Genomic DNA, 14031 nt, shown 5'->3' with positions numbered 1-14031 from the left:
AGACGCTTCCTAGAGCTGGCCACCCGGCCAAACTGAGCAATCGGGGGAGAAGGGCTTTGGTCAGGGAGGTGACCAAGAACCTGATGGTCAATCTGACAGAGCTCCAGAGTTCCTCTGTGGAGATGGGAGAACCTTCCAGAAGGACAATGCCTGAATGCCGAGCGTCACGTCTGGAGGAAACCTGGCACCATGCCTACGTTGAAGCATGGTGGTGACAGCATCATGCTGTGGGGATGTTTTTCAGTGGCAGGGACTGGGAGACTAGTCAGGATCGAGGGAAAGATTCATGGAGCAAAGTACAGAGAGATCTTTGATGAAGACCTGCTATAGAGCGCTCAGGACCTCAGACTGGGGTGAAGGTTCACTTTCCAACAGGACAACAACCCTAAGCACACAACCAAGACAACGCAGGAGTGGCTTCGGGACAAGTCTCTGAATGTCCTTGAGTGGCACAGCCAGAGCCCGGACTTGAACCCGATCAAACATCTCTGGAGAGACCTGAAAATAGCTATGCAGCAACGCTCCCCATGCAACCTGACAGAGCTTGAGAGGATCTGCAGAGAAGAATGGGAGAAACTCCCCAAATACAGGTGTGCCAAGCTTGTAGCGTCATACCCAAGAAGACCTGAGGCTGTAATCACTGCCAAAGGTGCTTCAACAAAGTACTGAGTAAAATGTCTGAATACTTATGTAAATGTAATATTTCATTGTTAATGTATTTTTTTATTAGCATACATTTCTAAAAACCTGTTTTTACTTTGTCATTATGGCGTATTATGTGTAGATTTGATCTGATGAAAATGTAAACAATTTTAGAATGAGGCTGTAACGTATCAAAATGTGGAAATGTTAAGTCAACTCTTTCCGAATGCACTGTACACATTTTTTCATTTTATTTTTATTCCAGCAGCAGCTACTCTTCCTGAGGTCCAATCACATTATAATAAAACAATACATTATTGTGTACAATACATTACTACCACTACATATCTACAATACAACACATTATTACACCACTACATATCTACAATACAACACATTATTACACCACTACATATCTACAATACAACACATTATTACACCACTACTCTACCACTACATATCTACAATACAACACATTATTACACCACTACATATCTACAATACAATACATTATTACACCACCACATATCTACAATACAACACATTATTACTCCACTACTCTACCACTACATATCTACAATACAATACATTATTACACCACTACATATCTACAATACAACACATTATTACACCACTACATATCTACAATACAACACATTATTTCACCACTACTCTACCACTACATATCTACAATACAACACATTATTACACCACTACATATCTACAATACAATACATTATTACACCACTACATATCTACAATACAACACATTATTACACCACTACTCTACCACTACATATCTACAATACAACACATTATTACACCACTACATATCTACAAAACAATACATTATTACACCACTACATATCTACAATACAACACATTATTACACCACTACATATCTACAATACAACACATTATTACACCACTACATATCTACAATACAACACATTATTACACCACTACATATCTACAATACAACACATTATTACACCCCTACATATCTACAATACAACACATTATTACACCACTACATATCTACAATACAACACATTATTACACCCCTACATATCTACAATACAACACATTATTACACCACTACATATCTACAATACAACACATTATTACACCACTACATATCTACAATACAACACATTATTACACCACTACATATCTACAATACAACACATTATTACACCACTACTCTACCACTACATATCTACAATACAACACATTATTACACCACTACATATCTACAATACAATACATTATTACACCACCACATATCTACAATACAACACATTATTACTCCACTACTCTACCACTACATATCTACAATACAATACATTATTACACCACTACATATCTACAATACAACACATTATTACACCACTACATATCTACAATACAACACATTATTACACCACCACATATCTACAATACAACACATTATTACACCACTACTCTACCACTACATATCTACAATACAATACATTATTACACCACTACATATCTACAATACAACACATTATTACACCACTACATATCTACAATACAACACATTATTACACCACCACATATCTACAATACAACACATTATTACACCACTACTCTACCACTACATATCTACAATACAATACATTATTACACCACTACATATCTACAATACAACACATTATTACACCACTACATATCTACAATACAACACATTATTTCACCACTACTCTACCACTACATATTTAAAATACAACACATTATTACACCACTACATATCTACAATACAATACATTATTACACCACCACATATCTACAATACAACACATTATTACTCCACTACTCTACCACTACATATCTACAATACAATACATTATTACACCACTACATATCTACAATACAACACATTATTACACCACTACATATCTACAATACAACACATTATTACACCACCACATATCTACAATACAACACATTATTACACCACTACTCTACCACTACATATCTACAATACAATACATTATTACACCACTACATATCTACAATACAACACATTATTACACCACTACATATCTACAATACAACACATTATTTCACCACTACATATTTACAATACAACACATTATTACACCACTACATATCTACAATACAATACATTATTACACCACTACATATCTACAATACAACACATTATTACACCACTACTCTACCACTACATATCTACAATACAACACATTATTACACCACTACATATCTACAATACAATACATTATTACACCACCACATATCTACAATACAACACATTATTACACCACTACTCTACCACTACATATCTACAATACAATACATTATTACACCACTACATATCTACAATACAACACATTATTACACCACTACATATCTACAATACAACACATTATTTCACCACTACTCTACCACTACATATTTACAATACAACACATTATTACACCACTACATATCTACAATACAATACATTATTACACCACTACATATCTACAATACAACACATTATTACACCACTACTCTACCACTACATATCTACAATACAACACATTATTACACCACTACATATCTACAAAACAATACATTATTACACCACTACATATCTACAATACAACACATTATTACACCACTACATATCTACAATACAACACATTATTACACCACTACATATCTACAATAAAACACATTATTACACCACTACATATCTACAATACAACACATTATTACACCCCTACATATCTACAATACAACACATTATTACACCACTACATATCTACAATACAACACATTATTACACCACTACATATCTACAATACAACACATTATTACACCCCTACATATCTACAATACAACACATTATTACACCACTACATATCTACAATACAATACATTATTACACCACTACATATCTACAATACAACACATTATTACACCACTACATATCTACAATACAACACATTATTTCACCACTACTCTACCACTACATATCTACAATACAACACATTATTACACCACTACATATCTACAATACAATACATTATTACACCACTACATATCTACAATACAACACATTATTACACCACTACTCTACCACTACATATCTACAATACAACACATTATTACACCACTACATATCTACAAAACAATACATTATTACACCACTACATATCTACAATACAACACATTATTACACCACTACATATCTACAATACAACACATTATTACACCACTACATATCTACAATACAACACATTATTACACCACTACATATCTACAATACAACACATTATTACACCCCTACATATCTACAATACAACACATTATTACACCACTTTATATCTACAATACAACACATTATTACACCCCTACATATCTACAATACAACACATTATTACACCACTACATATCTACAATACAACACATTATTACACCACTACATATCAACAATACAACACATTATTACACCACTACATATCTACAATACAACACATTATTACACCACTACATATCTACAATACAACACATTATTACACCACTACATATCTACAATACAACACATTATTACACCACTACATATCTACAATACAACACATTATTACACCACTACTCTACCACTACATATCTACAATACAACACATTATTACACCACTACATATCTACAATACAATACATTATTACACCACCACATATCTACAATACAACACATTATTACTCCACTACTCTACCACTACATATCTACAATACAATACATTATTACACCACTACATATCTACAATACAACACATTATAACACCACTACATATCTACAATACAACACATTATTACACCACTACTCTACCACTACATATCTACAATACAACACATTATTACACCACTACATATCTACAATACAATACATTATTACACCACCACATATCTACAATACAACACATTATTACACCACTACTCTACCACTACATATCTACAATACAATACATTATTACACCACTACATATCTACAATACAACACATTATTACACCACTACATATCTACAATACAACACATTATTTCACCACTACTCTACCACTACATATCTACAATACAACACATTATTACACCACTACATATCTACAATACAACACATTATTACACCCCTACATATCTACAATACAACACATTATTACACCACTACATATCTACAATACAACACATTATTTCACCACTACATATCTACAATACAACACATTATTACACCACTACTCTACCACTACATATTTACAATACAACACATTATTACACCACTACATATCTACAATACAACACATTATTACACCACTACTCTACCACTACATATCTACAATACAACACATTATTACACCACTACTCTACCACTACATATTTACAAAACAACACATTATTACACCACTACATATCTACAATACAACACATTATTACACCACTACATATCTACAATACTATACATTATTACACCACTACATATCTACAATACAACACATTATTACACCACTACTCTACCACTACATATCTACAATATAACACATTATTACACCACTACATATCTACAATACAACACATTATTACACCACTACTCTACCACTACATATCTACAATACAATACATTATTACACCACTACATATCTACAATACAACACATTATTACATCACTACTCTACCACTACATATCTACAATACAACACATTATTACACCACTACATATCTACAATACAACACATTATTACACCACTACTCTACCACTACATATCTACAATACAACACATTATTACACCACTACATATCTACATTACAACACATTATTACACCACTACATATCTACAATACAACACATTATTACACCACTACATATCTACAATACAACACATTATTACACCACTACATATCTACAATACAACACATTATTACACCACTACATATCTACAATACAACACATTATTACACCACTACATATCTACAATACAACACATTATTACACCCCTACATATCTACAATACAACACATTATTATACCACTACATATCTACAATGCAGATATGTAGTTCTGTCTCTCACTGTTCAAATAAACCTACCATTAAAATTATAGACTGATCATGTCTTTTGTCAGTGGGCAAACGTACAAAATCAGCACGGGATCAAATACTTTTTTCTCTCACTGTATGCTGAGCACTTGTTGGTGGCTTTTCCTTCAATTTGCCGTCCGACTCATCCCAAACCATCTCAATTCGGTTGAGGTCGGGGGATTGTCGAGGCCAGGTCATCTTATGCACCACTCCATCACTCTCCTTCTTGGTAAAATAGCTCTTACACAGCCTGGAGGTGTGTTTGGTCATTGTCTTGTTGAAAAACAAATGATAATCCCACTAAACCCAAACCAGATTAGTAACTGGAATAAACCATTTCATAAATGCTTCAAGTGCAGCGTCAGGATATTCCTCATTACACACATCAGACAAACAAATATTTTTAATGTCTTCAACATAGGAATCACTACAAAACCTCTTGCATGATCTCTTATACACTATATTAGGCCCAACCTTTGGAACTTTGGTTTTCCTAGATATGGCTACTATATTGTGATCACTACATCCAATGGATTTGGATACTGCTTTAAAGCAAAATTCTGCAGCATTAGTAAAGATGTGCTCAATACATGTGGATGATTACATTCCTGTGCTGTTTGTAACTACCCTGGTAGGTTGACTGATAACCTGAACCAGGTTGCAGGCACTGGTTACAGTTTGAAGCTTTTTCTTGAGTGGACAGCTTGATAAAAGCTTTTCAATATTTAGAAAATATACCTCTCTGTTGATATCACATATATTATCAAGCATTTCACACATATTATCCAGATACTGACTGTTAGCACTTGGTGGTGTATAGCAACTTCCCACAAGAATAGGCTTTAGGTGAGGCAAGTGAACCTGTAGCCATATTACTTCAACAGCATTTAACATGAGATCCTCTCTACGCTTTACAGGAATATGACTGAATATAAACAGCAATACCTCCTCCATTGGCATTCCTGGCTTTTCTGTAGATGTTATAACCTTGTATTGGTACCCCTGTATCATCAAAGGAATTATCTAAGTGAGCTTCAGAGATAGTCAGTATATGAATGGTTTCTGTTGCTAGCAGGTAATCGATTTCATTAACCTCTTAGGCTACATATGTTAATGTGGACTATTTTTAGCACATTTCTGGGATCCTTGATTGTTTTTCTTGCTTTACTGGGAGGCTTATCAGAGGTATACATGACAGCGATATTTATATTTGAGCTGATAGTGTAGGGTGAACTGCTCACAGTGGGCTTCCTACTAGGGCAAAATGTCTCAGTGCTAACAGTATAACTCAGGGTCATAGGCACATGATTACTGCTGACAATAGCTGTCCGATTGCAAGAGGCATTTAGAGGAACAGAAATTAGGTTACTTACATTATGACTGCTAACACCCCTGTGAATTTGCAGCAGCACTATGACAGTTCAGCGACACAATGGTAGGGATTATCTGAGCAGGGCTTGGGTCACTGATAAGTCATTGTCTCAATGCAGCCTTGAAATGCGAGAACAGGGTCCAGGCACCAAGATGATTTGGATGGACACCGTCATTCCTGTAGAGCATCTTCTGTTTCCAAAAGGTGTCAAATGTATCTATAAAAGTTATGCAAACAGAACTACAGTAATCTTTTAGCTAGATGTGTAATGCCAGTAGCCTGCTGAACCTTTCGCTGCCGGGGCCCAGCGATGGCACAGGGCCTGAAATAATCGGCTGCTTTTAGGGGTCTTTCAGAGCTAGAATCTTTAAAATCCAGTTTCAGCACCTCCGAGCTAGCCCTTCTAATGTTGTTTGACCCCACATGGCTGACCAAGGATCCGGTGCATCAGACATCCTCGAGGTCCGTTAAGAGGAGGAGGGCAGCAGATCCGAGTCTAAGGCAGAGTCCCCCGGGAACATGGAGGATCCGAGTCCAAGACAGAATCCAAGGCAGAATCCCCCTGGGAAAGAGTCTGTATAGGTGACGATGGTAGTTGAACCTCCGAAGCCAGGAGGGCGAAGCTGTTCGACAACTGGATTTGGGTCGGGCTTCCCAATGCTAAAGAAACCCCACTCGCCACAGGCTGCTTCCCTCCATTTGCCCTAAGGCGGGTGACGTGCTTCCATGGTTGGTCAGCAGGAATGGTGACAGTACCCAGTTGCAGAGGGAGGTGTTTAGTTCCATGGTCCTTAGCTTAGTAATGAGGTTTGAGGGCACTATGGTGTTGAACGCTGAGCTGTAGTCAATGAACAGCATTCTCCCGTATTCCTCTTGTCCAGGTGGGAGAGGGCAGTGTGGAGTGCAACTGAGATTGCGTCATCTGTGGCTCCGTTGGGGCGGTATGCGAATTGGAGTGGGTCCAGGGTGTCTGCGATGATGGTGTTGATGTGAGCCATAACCAGCCTTTCAAAGCATTTCATGGCTACAGATGTGAGTGCTACGGGGCAATAGTCATTTAGACAGGTTACCTTGGCATTCTTGGGAATAGGGACTATGGTGGTCTGCTTGAAACATGTTGTTATTACAGACTGGGTCAGGGAGAGGTTGGAAATGTCAGTAAAGACGCTTACCAGCTGGTCAGCGCATGCTCTGAGTACGTGTCCTGGTAATCCGTCTGGTCCTGCGGCCTTGTTAAAGTTAACCTGTTTAAAGGTCTTACTCACATCAGCTACAGATTGCGTGGTGTTAAATACTTAAATAAATATTTACAACTTAAGTAGTTTTTGGGGGTATCTGTACATTACTTTACTATTTATATTTTGACAACAAGAAAATAATGTATTTTTTACTCCATACATTTTCCCTGACACCCAAAAGTACTTTTTATATTTTGAATGATTAGCAGGACAGGAAAATGGTACAATTCACACACTTATCAAGAGAACATCCCTGGTCATCCCTACTGCCTCTGATCTGGCGTACTCACTAAACACAAATGCTTCATTTGTAAATGATGTCTGAGTGTTGGAGTGTGCCCCTGGCTATCCATAAATAAATTTAAAAAACAATAAAATCGTGCTGTCTGGTTTGCTTAATATAAGGAATTTGAAATGATTTATACTTTTACTTTTACTTTTGATACTTAAGTATATTTAAAACCGAATACTTTTAGACTTTTACTCAAGTAGTATTTTACTGGGTGACTTTCACTTTTACTTGAGTCATTTTCTATTTAGGTATGTTTACTTTTACTCAAGTATGAATATTGGGTACTTTTCCACCACTGGTGTTCACACAGTCATCTGGAACAGCTGGTGCTCTCGTGCATAGTTCAGTGTTGGTAGCAACGAAGCACGCATAGAAGGTATTTAGCTCATCTGTTAGACTCGCATCACTGGACAGCTTGTGGCTGGGATTCCCTTTGTAAGCTGTGATAGTTTGTAAGCCCTGCCACATCCAACGAGCGTCAGAGCCGGTGTAGTAGGATTCAATCTTGGTCCTTTATTTATGCTTTGTCTGTTTGATGGTTAGTCTGAGGGCAAGCGGGATTTCTTATAAGTGCCCCGCTCCTTGAAAGCGGCAGCTCTAGCCTTTAGCTCAGTGCGGATGTTGCCTGTAATCCATGGCTTCTGATTGGGATATGTACGTACAGTCACAGTGGGGACAACATCGTCAATGTACTTATTGATGAAGCCGGTGACTGATGTGGTAAACTCCCCAATGCCATTGGATGAGTCCCGGAAAATATTCCAGTGTGTGCTAGCAAAACAGTCCTGTATCTTACCATAGATGAACTCTCTTGGTAAATAGTGTGGTCTGCAGTTTATCATGAGGTATTCTAACTCAGGCAAGCAGAACTTCCTTAATATTAGAGATCGTGTACCATTTGCTGTTAACAAAGAGACACACACCCCCTCCGCTGAGCTTCCCTGACGCTGCCGTTCTGTCCTGCCGATGTGTAGAAAAAACAGCTAGATTTACAGTGCATTCTGAAAGTGTTCAGACCCCTTGACTTTTTCGAAAATGTATTGAATTATTTTTTTACTCATCAATCTACACACAATGCTCCATAATGACAAGGCAAAAACAGATATACCTTAATTACATAAGTATTCAGACCCTTTGCTATGAGACTCGAAATTGAGCTCAAGTGCATCCTGTTTCCATTGACCAACCTTGAGATGTTTCTAAAACTTGATTGGAATCCACCTGTGCGAAATTCAATTGATTGGACATGATTTGGCAAGGCACACACCAGTTTATATAAGGTCCCACAGTTGACAGTGCATGTCAGAGCAAAAACCAAGACATGAGGTCGAAGGAATTGTCCGTAGAGCTCCGAGACAGGATTGTGTCGAGTACAGATCTGGGGAAGGGTACCAAAAAATGTCTGCAGCATTGAAGGTCCCCAAGAACACAGTGGCCTCCATCATTCTTAAATGGAAGAAGTTAGGAACCACCAATACTCTTCCTAGAGCTGGCCACCCGGCCAAACTGAGCAATCGAGGGAGAAGGGCCTTGGTCAGGGAGGTGACCAAGAACCCGATTCTCACTCTGACAGAGCTCCAGAGTTCCTCTGTGGAGATGGGAGAACCTTCCAGAAGGACAACCATCTCAGCAGCACTCCACCAATCAGGCCTTTATGGTAGAGTGGCCAGACGGAAGCCACTCCTCAGTTAAAGGACCATGACAGCCCGCTTGGAATTTGCCAAAAGGCACCTAAAGGACTCTCAGCCCATGAGAAACAAGATTATCTGGTCTGGTGAAACCAAGATTGAACTCTTTGTCCTGAATGCCATGCGTCACGTCTGTAGGAAACCTGGCACCATCCCTACGGTGAAGCATGGTGGTGGCAGCATCATGCTGTGGGGATGTTTTTCAGCGGCAGGGACTGGGAGACTAATCAGGATCGAGGGAAAGATGAACAGAGCAAAGTACAGAGAGATCTTTGATGAAAACCTGCTCCAGAGTTTTCAGGACCTCAGACTGGGGCGAAGGTTCACCTTCCAACAGGACAACGACCCTAAGCACACAGCCAAGTCAACACAGGAGTGGCTTCGGGACAAGTCTCTGAATGTCCTTGAGTGGCCCAGCCAGAGCCCGGACTTGAACCCGATCAAACATCTCTGGGGAGACCTGAAAATAGCTGTGCAGCGATGCTCCCCATCCACCCTGACAGAGCTTGAGAGGATCTGCAGAGAAGAATGGGAGAAACTCCCCAAATACAGGTGTGCCAAGCTTGTAGCGTCATACCCAAGAAGACTGGAGGCTGTAATCCACTGCCAAAGGGGCTTCAACAAAGTACTGAGTAAAGGGTCTGAATACTTATGTAAATGTGATATTTCAGTGTTTTATTTGTAATACATTTTCAAAAATATCTACAAACCTGTTTTTGCTTTGTCATTATGGTGTATTGTGTGTAGAATGATGAGGGAGAGAAAAAAACAATTTAATCCATGTTAGAATAAGGCTGTAACGTAACAAAATGTGGAAAAAGTCAAGGGGTCTGAATCATTTCCGAATGCACTGTTAGTACTTCAGATCATGTTGATAGGATAATCTTGAACGGAAGTCATCCAGTTTATTCTCCAGTGATTGCACGTTCTCCAATAGAACAGAGGGTAGAGGCGGTTTATCCACTCTCCGAGGTAGTCTCGTCAGGTATCCCACATGCCGGCATCTATAGCCTAACCCTAACCCTAACCCTAACCCGCACACCGGCATCTATAGCGCTGTCTCCTCCTTCTTCGAGTGTCAGGGATTTCGGCTTGGTCCGCGGTAATCAATATGTCTTTTGCCTCCGACTCATTGAAGTATAAGTCCTCGTCCAGATGGAGGTTAGTGATAGCTGCTCTGATGTCCAGAAGCTCTTTTAGGTCATAGGTCATTAGGCTAACCCGGGTTAGGGTTAGGAAATGATGGTGGAAACATGATTATATTACTATATCAGCTGAAAAAAATTGAGTAAGTAGCACAATTTAAGCCTTAACCCTAACCCTAAACAAACTAACTAACTAAAACCATAACCATAAAACAGCCACCATTCCCTCTGGCGCCATTAGACCCTCTTGCGTCAAATTACAAATTGAGGGGCTACGCAACTACGCAGAACAGCAATGTGTCACTAATTGCATTAGGTGTACATTTAACTCTCCATAAGCACTTTGATTTAATACCACCTGTCTGTCTTTGTGTCGCAGTGTCTTCAGACAGTAGTTTCCTGGCAGACCCCTTCTCCTTCTCTGCTGGTCTGACCACTCAGTTCTCTGGAGAGTTTGGAACCATCCGCTTCAACAAGGTGCTGGTCAACGATGGAGGGCACTACAACCCTCACACAGGTAACATAGACACACACACACACACACACACACACACACACACACACACACAGAGATACACAGAGATACACACACACACAGAGACACACACACACAGAGAGAGAGACACACACAGAGACACACACACACACACAGTATTGTACAGCTAACCTTGTGGGGACACACAATTCAGTCCCATTCAAAATTCTATTTTCCCTAAACCCTAACCCTAACCCTAACCCTAACCTTAACCCAAAAACTTAACCCTAACCCTAACCCTAACCCAAAAACTTAACCCTAAACCTAACCCTAGCTCCTAACGCTAACCCTTAATGTAATTCTAACCCTAACACTAATTCTAACCTTAACCCTAAACCCTCTAGAAATAGCATTTGATTTTGTCCCCAGTTGGACAAATTTCTGTTTGTTTACTATTCTTGTGGGGACTTCTGGTCCCCACAAGAATCGTTAAACACGTCCACACACTCACAAACAGAGACACACACACAGAGACACACACACAGAGACACACACAGAGAAACACACACACACACACAGACACACACACACACAGAGACACACACACAGAGACACACCCACACAGAGACACACACAGACTGAGACACACACAGACAGACACACACACACACAGAGAGACACACACACAGACTAATATGATCTTTCCCTCCCTCTCTCCAGGTATCTTCACGATACCGATGGAAGGGCGTTACCTGATCTCAGGAGTTCTGACGTCTCGGCAGGGGGAGGGACTGGAGGCTGTTCTGTCTGTCTCCAACCGTAGTGTCCATAGGCTGATGAGCTCCGGGTCTGGAGCAGGGACAGTGGCTCAGGACAGTTGTCCCTGTGGAGGCTCTGTCTCGTTCAGCCTGATCCTGTCTCTGAGGAAAGGGGACCACGTAGCTCTGGTCCAGACCGCAGGACAGCTGGCCACCACAGAGTCCAGAGACATCCTATCAACATTCAGCGCCATCTTCCTCTATGCCCCGCAGCCAATCACCAGATAGTTACCACTGGGCCAACCAATCACACAGCAAGGACTTGGTCATGTACATTCCACAACCAATCAGAAAGTAGGAATACATTTAAACAGATACCAGAACTCCAATCACCTCCAACCCTGCAGTTGTTCAGAATAATGATTTGTATCATAGATATACATGTGTTTTAAAAGATATTCATCATGTAAAAAGTAATTCTATGCTCACTTTTTTACTGAACAATTATGCCAAAGATATCACAAAACTTTAAGTGGTCATTCATGTATTTGACAATCTAGATATCTGCTTTCTTTTTCTACTTTTTGTTTTTAAAAGTTTTCCTAAATTAACATTTATAAAATTATATATTTACTTTTTTTTTTCTTTAAGAAAATGTCAGAGGGAAGAGACCACCATACAGGTTATTCAGTATTCCATACCAAATCCTGTTTAGATTCAACTGTCATACAGGTTATTCAGTATTCCATACCAAATCACTGTTACCATTAGTAAAGCACGAGGGATGATTCATTCCCTCACGTATGTTGTCAATAAACCCATTTGAAGATTTGTCTGAGAGTTGGATGGGTGGAGTTAACAAACAAGTCATTCTGTATGGCTTCACTTTAGAAAGACTCATTACAGGGGCTCCAGTGAATATTATATATATATACACATATAGGGTTAGTCCCACTCTGATGACTTCATACATGATATCATTAGAAACATCCAGACAGCGTTTCCATGACTCCTAGAGTAGGGCTGGAGCTGCTCAGTGCAGCTAGACATTATATACCACACACACTTCCCTGCACCATAACATCACACACTTCACTGCACCATAACATCACACACTTCCCTGCACCATAACACCACACACTTCACTGCACCATAACACCACACACTTCACTGCACCATAACACCACACACTTCACTGCACCATAACACCACACACTTCCCTGCACCATAACACCACACACTTCCCTGCACCATAACACCACACACTTCACTGCACCATAACACCACACACTTCACTGCACCATAACACCACACACTTCCCTGCACCA

At 39.2% G+C, this 14031-nt stretch overlaps 1 protein-coding gene across 1 annotated transcript in view; it reads left to right on the top strand.

Moving 5' to 3' along the window:
• The window catches only part of LOC311118174 (EMILIN-2-like), a gene marked incomplete at both ends in the record, with an annotated part of 108852 nt that extends 95861 nt beyond the window's left edge, over window positions 1-12991 (top strand). Inside the window, 2 exons of the mRNA XM_084193031.1 lie at window positions 11850-11987; window positions 12666-12991. Coding sequence (XP_084049157.1) covers window positions 11850-11987; window positions 12666-12991 — 464 coding nt within the window. The remainder of the gene's footprint in view (window positions 1-11849; window positions 11988-12665) is intronic.
• Between the last annotated feature and the right edge of the window lie 1040 nt (window positions 12992-14031).

The sequence above is a fragment of the Coregonus lavaretus genome (genome assembly GCF_964263955.1).
Source record: "Coregonus lavaretus genome assembly, contig: HAP1_SCAFFOLD_665, whole genome shotgun sequence".
Classification (NCBI taxonomy): Eukaryota; Metazoa; Chordata; class Actinopteri; order Salmoniformes; family Salmonidae; genus Coregonus; species Coregonus lavaretus.
Note: the sequence above shows the minus strand (reverse complement) of the source record. Positions and strands in the feature narration are given on the sequence as shown.